The sequence below is a fragment of the Pseudonaja textilis genome, chromosome 11 (genome assembly GCF_049901715.1).
Source record: "Pseudonaja textilis isolate UNSWEBS1 chromosome 11, rPseTex1.2, whole genome shotgun sequence".
Classification (NCBI taxonomy): Eukaryota; Metazoa; Chordata; class Lepidosauria; order Squamata; family Elapidae; genus Pseudonaja; species Pseudonaja textilis.
The window spans coordinates 5,433,110-5,453,369 of NC_142000.1; the positions used below are offsets into that span (position 1 = coordinate 5,433,110).

Here is a 20,260-nt window from a genome sequence, read left to right on the forward strand (position 1 = left end):
ACTCAGAGATAGTTTTGAAGAGGTTCAGATTACAACGAGGACCTTGGAGGAAGAGGAAGAGGAAGAGGAAGAGGAAGAGGAAGAGGAAGAGGAAGAGGAAGAGGAAGAGGAAGAAGAAGAAGAAGAAGAAGAAGAAGAAGAAGAAGAAGAAGAAGAAGAAGAAGAAGAAGAAGAAGAAGAAGAAGAAGAAGAAGAAGAAGAAGAAGAAGAAGAAGTCCAATGTGTGCGTAACATGGATGCTGTTGGTACCTAACACCTTTCTTTGAAAAGAAGCATTAGCTAAGGAGACGTTCTTTTCCTCATCCTAACCTAGACTCCATGCTTTGGTTGCAGAACAGGAAAATTTATTAAGCATTTTGCTATCATCGCCAACAACAGTGGACTAAAGGAATTGCATCAGTTTCTTTCTTTATAGTTCTGTGCTCCTCTGAATTTTTATTCAGGAGAGCACAGAACTTTTTATTCAGAATGAGTTGAAGGCATAGTGGAGGAGCAGGAGGAAGAAGGAGAAAGATGGAGGAGGAGGAGGAGGATGAAGAAGGAGGAGAAAGGAGGAGGAGGAGGTAGAGACAGAGGATCAGGAAGAGAAGGAGAAAGAAGGAGGAGAAGGAGGAGAAAGGGGAAGGATGGGGAGAATGAAGAAGGAAGAGGAGGAGAAGGAAGAAGGAAGAGGAGGAGGAGGAGAATGAAGAAGAAGGTAGAGGAACAGGAAGAAGAGGAAGAGGAAGAGGAAGAGGAAGAGGAAGAAGAAGAAGAAGAAGAAGAAGAAGAAGAAGAAGAAGAAGAAGAAGAAGAAGAAGAAGAAGAAGAAGAAGAAGAAGAAGAAGAAGAAGCCCTAAAACTTTCGTTATTATTATTAACCTCCAATGATGGGAACATATTTTTAATAATATGGGCACATACCCCACCCACTCCTGTATTAGCCCTGGGACAATTCACTCATGGAGCTGAGTTTTGTAAATCAGAAGGGGATTCCCATCAAGCTCAGAGTTCAGAGGAGACCCACAAAAATTGATTAGGGGCCTAGAAACTAAAAAGATTGCAAGCATTGGGTATACCTAGTCTACTCAAGAGAAGGGTTAGAGGTGAGATAGCAGTCTTCCAATACTTGAAGGGCTGCTACAAGAAAAAGAGGGCCAACATTTTCCCAAGCACCTGTAGATAAGACAAAAAACAATGGATGGAACTAACACTCTCTCCCTCTCTTTCTCTCTCTTTCTCTCTCTTTCTCTTTCTCTTTCTCTTTCTCTCTCTCTCTCTCTTTCTCTTACTCTCTCTCTTTCTCTTTCTCTTCCTCCTTCTTTTTCTCTTTCTCTCTCTTTCTTTCTCTTTCTCTTTCTCTCTCTCTCTCTTTCTCTTACTCTCTCTCTTTCTCTTTCTCTTCCTCCTTTTTCTCTTTCTCTTTCTTTCTCTCTCTTTCTCTTTCTCTCTCTTTCTCTTTCTCTCTCTCTCTCGGTAGTACTCAACTTACAAAACAAATTGTTAAGTGAGTTTTGCCCCATTTTACGACCTCTCTTGCTGCAGTTGTTGAGTGAATCACTGCAGATGTGAAGCTAATAACATGGTCGTTAAGTGAATCTGGCTTCTCCTTTGACTTCTCAGAAGGTCGCAGAAGGGGATCGCCTGATCCCAGGACTCTGTGGCCGTCATGAACATGAATTTTGATCCATGATCAGGGAATTCTACAACACTCATAAGCATGAAAACTGGTCATAACTTATAAGTCACTTTCTTCCATGTCATTGTAACTTTGAATAGTCACCAAAAAAACCTGTTGTAAGTCGAGGACTACCTGTGTACAGCTTTAAGAATTCCAAGCAAACATGCTTTGAATTCTTTATCATTATAGGATCCAAAACTTTATGTTTTGGGAACATTTTGGATAACCATTTGTCTGAAGCGGTGTAAGGTTTCCTGCCTAGGCAGGGGGTTGGACTAGAAGACCTCCAAGGTCCCTTCCAACCAGTGGTGGGATTCAATTTTTTTTACTACTGGTTCTGTGGGCGTGGCTTGGTGGGCGTGGCAGGGGAAGGATACTGTAAAATCTCCAGTCTGAGGTGGAATTTGCCGGGTCTCCGAACTACTCAAAACTTCTGCTACCAGTTCTACATAACTGGTCAGAACCTGTTGAATACCCACCTCTGATTCCAACTCTGCTATTCCATTCTTCTATTCTATTCTGTTCTATTCGATTCGATTTCTATCCTATCCTATTCCATTCTTCTATCCTCTTCTATTCGATTCAATTTGATTTCTATCCTATCCTTTTTCATTCTTCTATTCTATTCTATTCTATTCTATTCTATTCTATTCTATTCCATTCTATTTCTATCCTATCCTATCCTATCCTATCCTATCCTATCCTATCCTATCCTATCCTATTCTATTCTATTTCTATCCTATTCCATTCTTCAATTCTATTCAATTCAATTCTATTCTATTTCTATTATTTCTATTTCTATCCTATCTTATTCCATTCTTCTATTTGATTTGATTTGATTTGATTTGATTCAATTTCTATCCTATCCTATCCTATCCTATCCTATCCTATCCTATCCTATTTCTATTTCTATTTCTATTTCTATTCTTCTATTCTGTTCTGTTCTGTTCTATTCGATTCGATTTCTATCCTATCCTATTCCATTCTTCTATTCTATTCTATTCTATTTCTATCCTATTCCATTCTTCAATTCTATTCAATTCAATTCTATTCTATTTCTATTTCTATTATTTCTATTTCTATCCTATCCTATTCCATTCTTCTATTTGATTTGATTTGATTTGATTTGATTTGATTTGATTCGATTCGATTTCTATCCTATCCTATTTTTATTTCTATTTCTATTTCTATTCTTCTATTCTGTTCTGTTCTGTTCTGTTCTGTTCTGTTCTGTTCTATTCGATTTGATTTCTATCCTATCCTATCCTATCCTATCCTATCCTATCCTATCCTATCCTATCCTATCCTATCCTATCCTACTCTACTCTACTCTACTCTACTCTACTCTTTTGAGGAAATTCAAACCTTGCTTCTCCAAAACCTTTCATTCTTCCCCTGGATTGGTTGGCCCACCTGTCAATGGGAGCCACCATTTGACAGTCTCTTCTAGGGGAGTCGGGGGAGAATCATACTTTCTCTTGGCTGTTCTTTCTCTCCTTTGCAGGACCCAGCAACTTCCCGGATGCGGTGACTTACATCCAGACGCAGTACGAGAGCAAGAATAAGTCATCCAACAAAGAGATATACACTCACATCACCTGTGCCACGGACACCAACAACATCCAGTTTGTCTTTGATGCTGTAACTGATGTCATAATTGCCAATAATTTGCGTGGATGTGGACTATATTAAAAGTCCCTTTCTCCTTCCTCCTCCCCCCCGGCCCCCCATTCTGTAGAAGAATCTCAATTCGTTGCGTTGTTTGATTCCGTCTCCTTACTCTCGTATGTATCCCTAAGACGCATTCGTTTGTTTCAGATGTCGGGGAGCCTGGGTTCTTTATTCCACTTTGGTGTTTTATGGTGGGGAAAAGGGAAATTGCTGTCTGTGCCTCCATTCATAGGGTGTGTTTTTTTTTCCCACTGCATACGCATGAAGGGATAAAGAGTGAATAATCAGCTCTGGAAAAACGCTGAAGGAAATTTCATAAAAATTGCCCAAATCTTGTTCAAACTTTCAACTCTCGTTTCCATTTTCCCACCTCTGTTCCTCCTGCCTTTAAATGCTCTGATGTCTTTTTTCTCAAAAAGCTTAAGACCATACAAAATAGATATATTATTAATATTTGGCTTTTTTCCCCATTGTTTCTCTCCTCCTCTCCAATCTTTTCCCTTCCACCCAACCTGGACTTTTTTGCCTTCAAATTTTACTGTTTTTCCATTCTGAAATACATCTGAAACATCAGAATGATGACTTTCCAGAGCAAGAATTGCACATATTCATTTTGCCCTTGGGGCAAACATACACCCAGTTCACACATTCCAGGAATAGACTATCACTGGCCAGTTCTTAAACCCGATAAAAGAGCAGCCTGCGCAGTTTCAACTCCCAGGATCACAGTTTTCCTCATCTTTTTGAAAACATCCAGGGATGGAACTCCCACAACTTATAGCCACCCATCTTACAGCACACAATTCTGGGTAGCTAACCATGAATGAAGGGTTCTCAAAGAACATGGTGTGTTAAGCAAAGGTTTCGTTTTTCATGGAAAGAAATAGGAAGGACATTTAAGGGACCATCTATTTGGATGGGTACACCAAAGGTCCCATCACAGGAGCCGTTTAAATTCAAAGCCAGCTTTGTGTATGTTCTTCCTTTAGAAAGGTAAGGTGCAAGGCCAATCAAACAGGAAGTAGAGTAGAGAAAAGGAAGTAAGGAGAGCCAGTTTGGTCTTGGGGTGAAGGCACCAGGCTAGAAAGCAGGAGATTGTGAGCCATGAAAGCCAATTGGGTGACTTTGGACCAATTGCTAGGAGACGGTGATTCTAGTCCCACCTTAGACATCAAAGCTGATTGGGTTACATTGGACCAGTCTCCCTCAGCCCAACACACCTTCACAGGGTGGTTGTGCCGGGCAAAGAAGGAGGAAGTTGTGTGGGATATGTTTGTCGCTTTGCATTAAAATAATATAGGCAGAATGCAAACAAATAAATAAATAGAACGGTTTATCACCATATCCAGCAGAATTATGGTCCAAGGCAGTGTTCCTGGCTCATAGGCAGATTTATCAGATATCACGATGGTCAGAGTGAAGAAGAGACAATGGAGGTTGGAATCTGCTTTGAGATGACAAGAGTGTCAAAAAGTGCCATGAGAAAGGGGAAGAGGGCAATCGGCCACAGGAAATATGGGAGTAAATAGATGAAAGAAAAAGCAAGCAAGACAGATAATGAAGCTAAGAGTTATGCAGAAGACTCCTCAGTTTGAACGAAGGCAGATAGAAAGTCCAAGGAAGTTGATTTTGGAATGGGAAAAGTAGCAAAAGACATATTTCAAAGGCCAGGAGGAAATGCTTGCAAAACCAACTGGGGAAAGTCTTGGATTAGGTTCTCCAGAGGTTGTGGGTGCTCTAAACACTGGAGGTGTTTAAAGAAGAGACTGGACAACCATTTGTCTGAACTGGTCTAGGGTTTTCTGCCTGAGCCGAAGGTTGGACTAGAAGACCTCCAAGGTCCCTTCCAATTCTGCTATTCTGTTAATCTATCAGGTGGTTACGACTTTTGGGCCAGTTAGTAAGACTTTCTTGAAACCATAGAAGAATGCTAGATGTGTGTGCATCTATGGAAGGCAAGTGGATTAACTGAATCAGAAATATCAGTAGAAAAACAAAGATCTTCTTATCGGATGCTTCCTATATTTATTGGGCTCCATTTCCCCATAATCCACCCTCCTGATGGTTAGTTGTGCTAACTGGGGATTATGGGAGGGATGTTCAAGCGATACGTTGAAGGCATCAGATGGCCATTGCAGATTAGAGACACAGGATAATGCAATTTTGTTTCAGCTGATGGAATTTAGGCGAATGGATGAGAGCAGAAATGCTGAAGTGATAAGTTAAAAGATATGAGCCTGCCCTTAGGAATCTGTTGTGCATCTTCTGCAAAGTTTGGAACCAGTTTGTTAATTATTAGACTAGAAGTGATTTTTTTTTTTAAAAAAAAAGAGCGACTAATAATTGAGTCTTCAACAAAGTGCCATTAAAAATGTTACAGGTAATCCTTGACTTACAACCACAAGTGAGCTCAAAATTACTCTTGCTAAGCAAGATGGTTAAGTGAATTTTGCCACATTTTAAGACCTTTTTTGCCACAGTTGTTAAATGAAACACTGTTGTTAAGCTAGTAATACGGTTGTTAAGTGAAGCTGGCCTTTCCATTGACTTCGCTTGTCAAGAAGGTCAAAAAATGGGATGACATGAGCTTGGGACACATCAACAGTCATAAATATGAATCAGTTGCCAGGCATCCGAAATTTGATCCTATGATCATGGGGATGCTGCAGGCCATAACTGTGAAAAACGGTCATAAGTCCCTTTTTTCAGCGTCATTGTAACCTCAAGCGGTCACTAAATGAATTGTTGTAACTCGAGGACTGCCTGTACTCAAATGAACCACGTGGACTCTTTTGGAAGCTCTTGGGAGTAAAATGCAGGTTGGAAATGATGACTAGGAAGAAAGAATAAAAAGAAAGAAGGGTGTTCAGAAAGAAAAAATAAATAAAAAAGACAAGATGGGGACCTAAGTAGAGGAAAGAAGAAGGAACCACATTTAAAAAATGGCAAAAATAGAGTTGAGCTAGAGGAGAGTTGAATTTAAATGCGGTATTGTTGGAAACCTAAGTCTGAAACTAAGTCTGAAATTCACAATTGGATTATCAACTTCTACTTTTATTCAATTTATTCAACTCAATAAATTGAAGCCAGGAATTTGATAGCTGGTTGTTCTGGCATCGGGTGAGAAGGGGCGTTCTGTTTTTATTCTGTTTTTATGAACCACTATGGGAGATAGGCGGCCATATACATCCTTTAAATGCATAAATAAATAGAAGTATAATAAAAACTTGGTTGGGAACTTAAAATTACTGCAATTGTAGATGCTTGATAGAAGAACGCGAACAATGGACTCCGTGTTATTGGAAAATGTATCTGGGTATCAGAGGCTTAACTATTGAAGACTAATGCTGAATGTATGGGTTTCATTTTTGCTTTTTATCTTTGTTGCCTAATTTAAACCAAAACATACTATGGACTAAGTGTTAGTGTAAGCCGACTGTCATATTTTCACAGATGGAATAGAGACATTGTCTAACTAGTGGTGCAGGCAGGTAATATTTTGAGAGTGTTCCTATCAAATATTTTCAGAGCTGTGTTTGTGCTTTGAAGCAAATTCACATCTTATTTTTCCCTGAATAAGGCCTAAATTAAAAGGTTTGGCCTTTGATTGTATCTCTAGGGCAGAGTTTTCAACCTCAGACACTTTTAAGGTACATGGACTCCCAAAATTCCCCAGCGAACATGAAGTCCATACATCTTAAAATAGCTGAGATTACACTTATCTTGCTCTGAAGGATAGCTGGTCTTGTGGTTTTCCTGGAACATCTTTGCAATAATTTTAGTTTTTTTTTTTTTAAAAAAAAATTCTCCTAAAATGTGAGAAACACAGATTTGGTACCTTCCAAATGTATTAAAATGATGTGATGGTTGACCGTTCTGCTTGGGAATTTGGGAAGGTTCAATCTTGGCATTTTGGGAGGGCACCTAACCTGTCTGCATAATTCTTGCAGAGCTATCTAACTATCACTGAGAAAATGCACTAGATTGCTACAACACAGGCTCTTTCCATCCTTAGATATTTGCACATACTCAGTTTCAAGTTAATCCCTTTGAGGAACTAAAAAGTAGTAAAATTCTACTTATCTTGCCCAGTCACATTGGCTGAGAATCTTAAATCAATGCAGATGCCTTGGTGGAAATCCCAAATTCAAGACTTGCATATTAATTTCAGCAGTGTTTCCCAATCTTAAAGCATTTTTTTATCTCTGGCTTTTCAAATCTTAATATAGCCTCCTGTAGCAGGGCATGTTCTAGAACAGGTGGAATTCCCCATGACCCTGGAGGGAGCTGCATTATTGTCTTAATCTCAGAGCAACTCAACAGAACATTGTCTCTTTTGCCACAAAAAGAGAGAGGGTAATTAACCTGCAAATAGAGACATGCTCCTGCTAAACCTAGCAATATTCTTAGTTCATCCTTGCATAATTGTCCTCTGCAGGGATGAGTAGCCACAACAAACATGACACACTGTGTTATTTCTTTTCCTTTAACTTTTGCAAGCGAGCAAGATAGTCCTACTCTATTTATCAGTAAATCAGTACTGGGTGACAAAGGGCTTCTTCCAAGGAGTCAGACTCACAAAGAAATAGTTGGCTTCTTCAGCGCGAGTGCCTTCTGCAAATGTGAATTAAGCCATGATTATTCATATGAGAAGCGTGTATATTGCATGCATTAAGTCTGCTATAATTCTGCTTTCCAGTAATGCAGTGAGAAGAAAGGTCAATGTTGCAATGTATAAACGCCACAACCTGAAGAGGTTGCTGACTGATGGAGGATTAGTTGTTTGCTTGTTAAGTTGGTTTTGATTCTTGGCAACCACATAGTTAGATTTTTGTTTTTCTGTCCCCAATCTGGTGTGTCCAAACTTCCAATGATGCATCTACATTATGGCTATTGTTTCATTTTGTATAGCATACCCAATTATCTGTGTGGCCGGCCTGCCTAATGGATATTCTATTTGCTACAGGTGGAAAATGCAGGATGCAGAAATGTTCTCATTTCTGAAAAATCTTATTATACTCGTGGTTACCTAAGTCACTATTTCTAGATTTTTTTCCCCAAACTCTGCCCACAATGTGAAGGGTCAGAAACTTGCAGCCCTCCTCCCACTCCTGGGGTCACGTGTTCCCCTTTTGCGAACTTCTGGCAAGCAACATGAAGGGAGAAGCCAGATCCCGTGACCAGAAAGATCGCAAAATAGGGCAAAATTCACTTAACAAATGTCTGACTTGGCAACAGAAATTTGGGCTTAGTTGTGGTCCGTAAGCCAAGGACTACCTGTACTGAAATCCATGCCAAAATATAATGAAGGAAAATGCTTTTCCTGGATTTAACTTTGTGAATATGCACAAACGTGTTGGCCATAAAGAATGTGAAACAGCTATTGTGGAAATGCAACATTTATACCCTTAAGAATACCTGTTTGACTTCTGCAGCCAAACAATTTTGAATTCGGACGGTTAGGTGTGGTGTGATCTTTAAAATGTGGATTTAGGTGAGGTTGTGAGGTTTTGATCGCTATCATGGCAAGGTGAGCTGCAGTGTTGCAGTGACTGATAATGTGAACATCTTATATTGCCTTCAGTGCCCCCAAAGGTCTTATTCACTCTGATGGTGTTTGAAGATCATAAGCAGAGAATTGTTCATGGTGCAAAGGACGTTTGTGCTGTGTGACATCATCAGCACAAACAACTTGACTCAACTGATGTGAATTGCCTACTGACATTGTCGGTAGGATGATGTCATCGTGCCGCGTGTCATCGTGGTAACACGGTGGCTTGTAACAAATACCTATGACACCAAACAGAGCCTCAAAGCCGTAAATTGCTGGGTTTTTATTATCTCTGCACTGCAGAGAAGGGCTGGCTATAAGACATTTTGTGTTAATGGTTAAAAGCTTTCTAGGTAATACGATGCTCATGGTGGATAACGTATCCAGCAATCCTATTTAATAACGATGGTCAAAATGGGAAGATGTTTTGCAAAACTTTTTGGACATTTCAAGAGAGATCTTACTCTCTGTGTCTGCATAACATGTTGTAGCCCCTTGTAAAGTGATGTGTGTGTGCGTGTGTGTGTGTGTGTGTGTGTGTGATGTAAAACAACTGATTTGGGGCCTCTTCGTACCTTAGGGATCTGTTTTCAATTTTTCTTCGGCACAAAGATATGAGTGATACTATATAGAAAGGCTGCCTTAACCCATCACAGTAAGTTGTAATGTAACTTCTTTCCTTTTAGTCTAGATTCCACCCATGTGGTCCATAAACCTTAGTTTATAGGTTTGTGTGGTGTGTGAAACGAGGAAGTTGTGATTTGTGGGTTTTTTTCCTTCTTTAAACAACCCTGTAATCCAGTGGCTCCCAATCTTTTGAGCATCAGGGACCTGTTCCGTGGAGAGTGGTTTTTCTGTGGTCCAGAGGGGCTGTGGTGGCCATGCTACCCAGCAAGCTGTGGCCATGCTGCCTGCATCCCACAGCTTGTTTGCAAGGCCCAATAAAGGGCCAATTTCTGGCATGCCACAGACTGGTGCCAGTGCCCAGATCGGGGGCGTTGGGGACTGTAATCCTTTGCATTTCCTAATTTGGAACAGTCCGGGGAGCTTTGATATTTTACTGCATTAAACCTACTTTGGGGTTATGCTATAGTGGCAGGAAAACCAAGGGGGGCACATGGCACGAGCAGCATCATGCTGCCATAGCACAACCTCCTCCAACCCTTTTCTGCATGCACCAAGTTGCATTGGCCCAACACTGCTTTTTGTCATTTTATTGAAAAACATTTGAACTAGCAGAACCCCTATGTTACAATTCTATTCTGTTTTCCACTTCAAAACGGCAGAAAAATCTCGTTCCTGGTTTTTGGCGGCATTTTGCCAACTGTTCTGACCCAGCTTCCCAAACACGACAAACCCCCTGATGTGAACTCAAAAGGTTCCTTTGTTAGGAATGCCGGCAGCCCCAGCAAAGTTTCTCTCGTAGTCTAACAAGTCTGGCCAGCCAGAAGATGCATAGTTGTCTGCCACATCTATTCATCTCTACCCCCTGCCTTTTATCCCCAGAGCTAGGATGGGGCCTCGCTAGCAGTGGCGGATCTTCCGTCCCAAGGTCTGGCTCATAGATTTCTATTGTTCTCCTCTCCTCTGACTTCTCTGCATCTGTGTGTCAGGTACTGGACCCAGCTGTTCCTCCTCTTTCTCATCAGCCTGGGAGCTGTTGACTTTCCATCTGAGGGCTGACTGGTGGCCCAGACTCCACCTCTGTCTCTCTTTTTGACAGCTCCATTCCTCTTCCCCCTCTGAGCTCCCAGGTTGCCCTGATGCTAACTCTGACTCCCATATCACCTCCTCCTCCTCTTATTTGGCTGCTGGAGGGGTCAGTGACCAATAGGCCACAACACCAGTATTGAATAAGTCAATTGGGTTCCAACGTTGGCCATCCCAAATTGTTGGATCAGAGATGTACAGATATAACCTGGAAATTGTTTTATCAGGCTTATCACTAGGCGTCTCAGCAGGTGGGAGCATCTGACCAACTTTTTCTGAGCTCTGAAGCTCAATGGGATTGGGCCAGTTGGGCTTTTGATGGGGGACATTCAGAGAATCTCAGGGCTACAAGGAAGTAAAAAGGATGCAGGTAGAAATCAATGGCAAAAGTATGTGTGTTATGATGGTTGTTATCCTCTACTGCCCAGAGTTCCCTGGAAATGGAGCGTGTTATGAGCATCATTAGATAAATAAATAAAATATATGACTGCCAAGGAAAGTGCATGGACATGTCCATGACTTTCCAGGGAGTTGAGTTCAACACAAAGGTATCTTTACCTCTACATGTATTTAATGATTTTTCCTTTCTGTCTCAATAAAAAAAAAAAGTAATAATGAGTCTGGAGCCAATCTGGAGAGTCCCATGCAACCCTGTACTATATTATCCAGTCTTCTTGATATTTCCTTTTTTTTCCCCTAACATGCCTCTTTTTTCTTCCTTTTTCCCTGCTGGCTGCTTAAAATGCTTTACAGAGATAAGAGTTTTGAAGGAGACAAGAGTTTGCTGAACCTCTCCTTTATGTTTGCAAATTAGATGCAGAATCTTTTTATTATGATTTTTTTTCCATGTTTGCATGTTTGATCGGCCGCAACGGTATTAATGATCATTTTGTATGATGTGTGAATGTGCCTCAGTCCAATCAGAGAGTTCTTTTGATTCTTATTGTAATAATTTATTGGCTGTCATGTATTTATTAGTTACCAAATCTTAATAAAATGCCAGCTCTTTTCTAGTGTCCAAGACACTTTATTGGATTTTCCTCTACAAAGACAGAGCGTTGTGATGGCTCGCAGTTCAGATGCTGTGCTTGTCAGCTGGAAAACCAACAGCCAGGTTTGAGATCCAAGTGCTATGCGATGGGGTGACCTCCCATCCTCCCCTCAGTTCCTGCCAACCTAGCAGTTTGAAAACCTGCAAATGCAAGTAGATAAATAGGTACCACTTCGGAAGGAAGAAAAAGAAAGAAAGAAAGAAAGGTGTAAGAGAAGATAAAAATGATAAGAAAGCAGTGACTTCTGACTTTTTTCAGTTCCTCAACTAGGTGTAGCATCTTCCTTATTCTCAATAACTCTATCATGTGAGGTGAATTTTCTGGATGGCTTAAAAGAGAAAGAAAACTAGGAAGAAAGCATTGGGACTTTCAAAAAGTGGCCATGACCTCGTGCTTTTTTTAAAATTTTGTATTGCGTGCTCAAGGTGATATAAAAAAGAGACACCAGCATGAAGATGGGGACAAAACCCAGGTCCTTCGTGGAAATGAAATTAACCTCCAATTTTCTTACTTCTTCTTCAGCCTAAATGATAATTCATCCAGCAGGATTCTCTAACTTTTGTTTTCACTGCTGGCTTGGCAATTGTTCTTTTAAGCTTAACTTAGTTTCTCTCTCTCTCTCTCTCTCTCTCTCTCTCTCTCTCTCCAATTCCTCTTTTTTTCTCCTCTTCTGCCATCTCCTTCCTTCTTTCCAATGTAGAACCGCATGCACGAGTCTTTAATGCTCTTCGATTCCATCTGTAACAACAAATTCTTCATTGATACCTCCATCATTCTCTTCCTCAACAAGAAAGACCTGTTTGGTGAGAAGATCAAAAAATCGCCTCTGACCATCTGCTTCCCTGAATACACAGGTAAGGAGGGCTCCGTGTAGGATTCTTAGATGGGTTCTTTTTCAACCTGGACAACTTTAAGTTAGTGAGGCTGAAAAATAGACCTCTAGATTGCAAGGGCTAAACAATCCAAGCATCCCCGTGGGAGGGGGACTGACAAGTCAGGCACTGGGATGTCATCACACCAATGACATAACAAAGGACATCATTGTGACTTGTACTAGACACCTAGGAACATTGGACTCACAGATCAATCAGAGTCTCTTGAAACAGTAGAGAACATGAAGATCCTGGCCTCTTGCACGATGGTGATGCAGTGGTTAAAACGTAGTATTGTTAATTCTGCCGACTGTTGTCAGTTCATTCCTGATGAGCTCAAGGTTGACTCAGTCTTCCATCCTTCTGAGGTCAGTAAAAGGAGGGCCCAGATTCTTGAGAGTAGTATGCTGGCATTAACTATTCAGAGAGTGCTATAAAGCACTATGAAGTGGTATATAAGTCTTAAGTGCTCTTGCTATTGCTCTTAATTCAGCCCTGCTCTCAAGACATTTCTTGTGGTCTTCTAAAATTGTGCAACACAACCTTCATCCCTTTTGAATAGCAATAGCGCTTAGACTTATATACCGCTTTACAGTGCTTTACAGCCCTTTCTAAGCTGGTTACAGAGTCAGCTTCTGGCCCTCAGAAATTTGGGGTCCTCGTTTTACCCACCTCGGAAGGACGGAAGGCTGAGTCAACCTTGAGCCTGGTGAGGCCTGAACTGCCAAATTGCAGGCAGCCAGCAGTCAGCAGAAGTGGCTTGCAGTACTGCACTCTAACCATTGCACCACCGTGGATGTGAAAAATTGAAGTTGAATCAATCTAGTTCAACTGTACGGTTTGGTGGGTTTTTTTAAACAAAAAAAATTGAGTCAGCCAGCTTTCTTTGGGCTCCAGTCAGAAATAGCCTGTTTGCATAAGTGCAAAATCAGTCTCTGAATGGCAACCAAAGTGTTTTCTTTTAATCATTCTGAAGGCATCTACTTTGATTCCATTCAATAATTCCATGTTTTGATTCAGAAGGATGAATGAAGAGTAACAGGGCCTTATCTTAGCCTTAGAACAGGGTTTCTAGATCCTTACTTATTGTTACAATTATAATACAATATTTATTTAATTATATTACTTTACATATATACATAGCTATACATACATTTATCCTTATTTCCATTTTCCCTTGTTTGTTTAATCAGTTACACTAGACATCTTTACTTCCTTTTTGTACAACCATTTGTATCATATATTCCAGTGGTTCTGTGGAATACTAACTTGTTCTAATATGGGCATTGTCTTATTAAACTGGACAAGGCTCCAGAATTTTAAAATATAATTTAAAATAGCCACAGGTCACAGGGATAGCCAAATCTTGAAGGATCTTTCTTTATGTTCTCAAGTGAAATTCAAAACATGAGTTTAGGCATGGATATAATCTTTTTAAAAGATCAAGATTGGCTTTTTGAGGGCATTATCTTCTTTGCACCCAAATACACCAGAATTGAGTTCTGGTTGGTTAAAATGTCTTCCCTCCACTGTCATAATCACCAAGAAACAGCACCATTACCCGGTGCAATTAAGACATTTTCAGGATATGAGGAAAAAAGGATTCCAGTCTTGTGTTAACACACTGGAGTTGGGAACTCTGCAAAGATGCAATGGGAGAATGCTTGAGTGATGCTACAAACCAAAGATGCCTTTAATTAAACTTTGTGAAGCAACAAAACCCTGGTCTTCTGGAGAACAACACACAAGTTGCCATGTCGCTTCGCTTTGGGTTGAGTTGCCACAGCCTCCCCCCACAGCTAAAAGCCCCTTTCAGGGTTGTAGTTGTTCCAAGGGGGGCTGTCAGAGTGAGTGACACCAGGCATTTCAATGGGGCAAATGACATCATGGCTTCACTTCAATGAATTGAATGCAGTTGGCTCCACATTTTGACTTGAATGGAATCCACGTCCCAGAGGCCTGTTCAGGGAATGCATGGTTGGTGTGTGTGTGTGTGTGTGTGTGTGTGTGTGTGTAGAGGGTGGATGTTCCTTATATTACAGAGAATCTGTGCAAAAAATAAACCTGTTTGCACAACCTGTCCTAGAACAAGAACCTATCCTGATGAACATGTCACTTCATGTTTATTTCTGAAATAACATGTGAACGTTATTAGGGTGTACAACACTCACTTGCGGCCTGGGAATGCTAGAAAGCTCCATTTTTTCTTCTGCAGCAGACCAATCTGGTCAATCCAGAGACGGTTTGCTGGTTTTGAGGACTATCCAATTTGGGGTCAGATCATATCAAAGAATCACAAGATTACTTTCAGAAAATGACTGGATAGCCACTAAAATGGCCAGAGGATCCCACCTGGGAAGGAAACGGAAGCATTCTTGTGTTCCCTGGAAGAGCCCATGGATATAACAATGTGTTTTGTATACAACTTAAAGTACGGGTAGCCCTTGACTTACAACCATTCGTTCAGTCACTGTTTGAAGTTACAGCACTGAAAAAAGTGACTTATGACTGCTTTTCACACCTTCCAACTCTGTTATTCTATTCCTCTTCTCTTCTCTTCTCTGCTCTTCTATCCTATCCTATCCTATCCTATCCTTATTATTTTCTGTTCTACCCTACCCTACTTTAGTCTACTCTGTTCTGTTCTATTCTATTCTATTCTTTCTTATTCTCTTCTCTTATTTCTTATTCTATTGTTATTATTTTCTGTTCTATCCTACTCTCCTTTACTCTACTCTGTTCTATTCTATTCTATTCTGTTCTTTCTTATTCTATTCTTTCTTATTCTAATCTTTCTTATTCTATTCTATTCTTTCTTATTCTATTCTTTCTTATTCTATTCTTTCTTATTCTCTTCTCTTATTTCTTATTCTATTCTTATTATTTTCTGTTCTATCCTACCCTACTTTACTCTATTCTATTCTATTCTATTCTATTCTATTCTATTCTATTCTATTCTTTCTTATTCTATTCTATTCTTATTATTTTCTGTATCCCCGTGATTATATGCTCAAAATTTGACCCCTTGGCAACTGGTTCCCACTTATCACAGTGGCAGTATCTTGGGGTCACGGGATCCCCTTTTGTGACCTTCTGACAAGCAAGGTCAGTGGAGAAGCCAGATTCACTTAACAACCATGTTACTAACTTAGTAACTGCAGTGATTCACTTAACAACGGTGGCAAGAAAGGTTGCAATATGGGGCAAAACTCCCTTAGCAACTGTCCCACTTAGCGACAGAAATGTTGGGCTCAGTTGTGGTCAGAAGTCAAGGACTACTTATAATCCAGTTTCTCCATACTAGCTGTATCCAATGTCATTGTCGATCAATATAACTGAAACTGCCAAGCTGCATTAACGTATTGGCTGCTTTTAAAACACAGTTGACCAAGTTCTCCAGAACCCATCATTAGACAAGGTCTCTGTCCCCTCCTCTCTCCCTCCCTCTCTCTCCCTCTCCTCCTCCCTCCCTCTCTCCCTCCCCCTCATCCCCTCCCTCTCCCTCCTTCTTCCTCTCCCTCCCTCCTTCTCTCTCTCTCCCCCTTCCTCTCTCTCTCTCCCTCTCTCCCTCCCTCTGCCCCTCCTCTTCCCCTTCCCCTCTCTCTCCCCTCCCCCTCCCACTCTCCCCCTCCCTCCCTCTATCCCTCCCACCCTCTCCCTCCCTTTCTCTCCCGCTCCCTCTCCCTCCCTCTCCCTCCCTCTCTCCCCTCTTAATCTCCTGGCATCTAGTCTAATGCCTTGACCGCCACACCTGGCTCTCAAACATGGGTTAGTCTTCTTCAAATAGATTTGGGCACAGGAGCCACCTGCTAGCCCCTTCTTCCTAGGGATGAGAGAGAATGGCTGGCCCAGCTAGCTAAGGCAGGACTAGAACTCAGGAGCGCCTGGCTTCTAGCCCCACTACACCAAAGTTGGCCGTCGAAGTCCAACCACGCCTCCTAACAACCAACTGAAACGAATTCTCCCTTCTCCGCAGGACCCAACACGTACGAAGATGCAGCAGCCTATATCCAAGCACAATTTGAAAGCAAAAACCGTTCGCCGAACAAGGAGATTTATTGTCACATGACCTGTGCAACAGACACAGGCAACATCCAGGTCGTATTTGATGCCGTCACCGACATCATCATTGCCAACAATCTTCGAGGCTGCGGCTTATACTGACCCCTCCCCTCTTCCTCCCCTTTTCTCCCTTCCTCCCATCCTGTATAGCAAGCAGCATATTTGGAAACAATCGCAGCGAGAGGAAAAAAAATAAATAAATAATATATAATAAAATATTTGAAGAAAAAAAAAGGCAAAACAAAGTGCGAGTCTCACACACACACACACACACACACACGTACAAACACACACACACACACCACACACACACACACACCACACACACACACAAAGAGACTAAAAAATGAACCATGAGAGTCGGTAACCGAAAAGGCATCGTGATTACACAGACAGACGCATACAGAGATGCACTTCTTAATTTCAAGTTTGCCTCAAAGGATTCCCTTATCCCTATCTCAAGAACATAGTTCTTCTTTCCTGTTTAAGTAACTCGACAGCAGATAATTCAGCCTCCTTTTGTTTTTCTTCCCTTCCTTCAGGAAATATAGAGGAAAATAATTAATAAGAATAACCGAGTGATCAAAACAGTTAATTTTTCTAAAGCGTCTAGCCGCATCTTTAAGAATGTATCCTCCTGCAAGTTTAAAAAGGAAACCATTTTCTTTTAACAAAAGAATAAATAACAATAAAAAGTAGCAATGTTATTTTTTTTAAAGGCATTTATGCGTAGGGTGCTTTAAGGAAAGGCTTTTTTTCCTCTCCCCTTAGCTCTAAAGGATTTTTAAAGATACCTTTATGTATGGAAAAGTTTCTTCAAGGTACATTACCACCAAGAGTTCCCAGTTCGTTGGTCCAATCAGCTTTGGAAAGGTTAAAAGCAAAGGAAGGCGAAGGGAAAATTGAAAGAAAAAATGTGCACGAAACACAGATTTCCCCTTCGTCCCTCCACAAAGAGACCACACTATACAGCAACCTCACCCCACTCTTAGCTTGCTAGAAATCCTTTCCTTTTTTTTGTCCCCAAGCTAAAGTTGATATGTTTGGTCTTTTCTGTTTCCCCTTCCCATCCACAAGGGAGACCAAGAAAGGGAAAAAAAAAATTCCATCCGTGGTTTGAAAGTTGGACCTGCCACATTGGCCCCATCAAGTGAGGGGAGGACATTCAGCCTTGGATGTCAACGACAAGGCCAAATTCTTACCAAGGAGCAATGCACCACCAAGTTAGTACAACGTTTATTAAAAAGAAAGTTTTCCCTGTCTGGTCATGTCTGACTCTAGGGCAATGGTGCTCATCACCATTTCTTGGCCACGGGTGCCAGCATTGTCTAAAGATATTCCCACGGTCATGAGGCCAGCATGACATCACGGAGCGCTGTTATCTTCCCACTGAAAGGTTGCCTATTTATCTACTCGCATTTGCATGCTTTCAAACTGCTAGGTGGGTAGGAGCACCTAGAACCAACCTAGAACCAATAACATTTATTATTTGGCTGTGACTAGGAGAACGGTTCCTTTTAGTGCTTCTTTGGGGTACCTCCATCCATGCATGCAACACCAGCATTTGTGTTCAGGCCTAAGCCATCTTCTGACCTTTCTAGAGTAGACTTTCTGCTCCCAAACTCCAGCATCAGGCTGACACAAGCATGTTTGGGGTTTTGTTTTGGTTTTTTTTGCATTGTCTGCTGTGTTAGAATCATGGCTAGTTTTATGAGACGCCATGAAAGGGAGTCTTTGCCTGACTCTTTTGATGTTTGGGAGGCGAACAAGCCAACTCCAAAAGAGAAGATGAGAATAATAATCAAAAATATTTGCTCAACATAAGTGCTGGGGAAGAACAGAAGGATTGCTCAAGTCCTTCCAGCTGACACATGCAAGCAACACCCAACCACACTTCCATATCCACATATGCCTATCTACACATATACCTACATGCCATCTTTTGCTCACTCCCTCTCCCCACACAAACAAACAAACACACACACACACACATACACACACACACACAAACACGCCAATGGGGTGAACCAATGCTAAGGAAGGCTTCCAAGATGGTTGTGATGGCCCCATCGGAACCTTGATGGTGAAAAAGGGGAAACCTTGTTTTGCTTTGGTGAATGTTTGGGAATTAGCCAAAGGAGCACCAGAGTTGCCCACCTCGTAATAGGCAGTAGAGCAAATGACCCAGAAATTAGGGGAAATTTGGTCTTGCCTCCCAATCCTTCCTCCCTATCATAACAGGTGCTGTTTTTTGTCCACAGGACATGGAGAAAGGGAGGCACTATGACCAAGTCATTCCCCACACCTTAGGTTTGAAGCTGATAAGAGATAAGTTTAGATGCACCAAAACGGCCAGGAACACCAATGGGAAATATCCAGGTTTATTTTCATAATCATAGTCATTGCAACTCCCTCCTTCCCCTTGATCCTCCATGAAAGTCCTCCCAAAACTCTTTCGGGCGCAACCATCACTTTAGGACCGGCCAACAAAATGGGGTACATTTTATTTGGGGTGGGTGGGGAAGAAGGGTTTTAATAATGGTTGTTCTGCTTGTCTTGTTCACTCTCTGGTTTTGTATTTCATTTCTACAAAAGCACAGCTGTCACTGGTCCAAGGGGCCGAAATTACTCCCTGTGATCTTGTTTTAATGTTTGTTCTTCTTTGAAGGCCACTTTGTGTACCATACATCCATTTTCAGTCTTTTATTTTTGGAAAATGGGTTAATTGAGTTGGGAGCATTTCTTTCTTTCTTTTTTAATTCTGCTCTCGGAATTTGATTTCATTTTATATTTTAAAGTTTCCATGCTCCCCGTGAATCCATTTCTTCATTTTGCATTTCATTCCCTTCTTGGTTTTCCAATCCTTATGTTTTGTGCTGGTATTCCTTGTTTTCTCTTTCTCTCTTTCTCTCTCTCTCTCTCTCTCCCCCCCTCTCTCTCTGTTGTTTGTGCTGCAAAAACAAACAAAAAAAGACAAAAAACTAGGAAAAAATGATATAAAAATTAAAAACACACATAAAAAGCAACAAAAAATGAAAAAAAATATGAAAAACAAAATCAAATGTAGTGTTTCTATTATTTTAAAAGCCACCATTTTCATGACCAACATTTTGTCATTTCTACTCTGATTAAGCAGTCGGAAGTCTTCACATTTCACCCGTAAGCAGTACCTTTGCTGGAAAAAGCCAATTGCACCCTTTTTCAATTAAAATCTGGGGGGGGAAAATGCAAAAGAAAACTAAACACACATACACACACACACACACACACACACACAAAACCTATACACATCTCTAAAAAAAATGCCAGATCTTTCTAAGCCTTTCTATTACCAATTGGTGAGGTTTCTGTGATCTATTAGACACTGCCAATTTCTTTCTCTAACTAATGGAAAAATTCATGTGTAGCTTAATAAAGAGAATGTTTGTCTGTACCACCGAGAGTCTTCCTCTTTCACCTTCTGATTATTGTTTAGTTGTGGTTTTATTTCATAGAAGACACAAGTGTGAAGACATGTCCCATTGGGGCCAGTCTGACAGTCCTCTTACCTTTCCTTAATCTCTCATTAAACAGACCAAATTAAACAGAAGATCAGCTTGGGCAGAGGGGTTGGTGTCAGACTGGCCACATTTACTGCCTAGGAAGGAAAGACACTTGACTCCATAGGATTTAGAGAAAAGAT

At 41.0% G+C, this 20,260-nt stretch overlaps 1 protein-coding gene across 2 annotated transcripts in view; it reads left to right on the plus strand.

Annotated features, from left to right (window-relative positions):
- GNAO1 (G protein subunit alpha o1) overlaps window positions 1-20,011 on the plus strand; it is a 195,041-nt gene extending 175,030 nt beyond the window's left edge. Inside the window, exons 7-8 of one of the 2 annotated variants that reach the window (XM_087940499.1) lie at window positions 12,345-12,498; window positions 16,493-20,011. In XM_087940499.1, coding sequence (XP_087796625.1) covers window positions 12,345-12,498; window positions 16,493-16,680 — 342 coding nt within the window. In that variant the 3' untranslated portion in view covers window positions 16,681-20,011. Of the gene's footprint in view, window positions 1-3,164; window positions 7,123-12,344; window positions 12,499-16,492 lie in introns of those variants that run through there. The other variant, XM_026714420.2, reaches the window with a different exon arrangement.
- The last annotated feature ends 249 nt before the right edge of the window (window positions 20,012-20,260 follow it).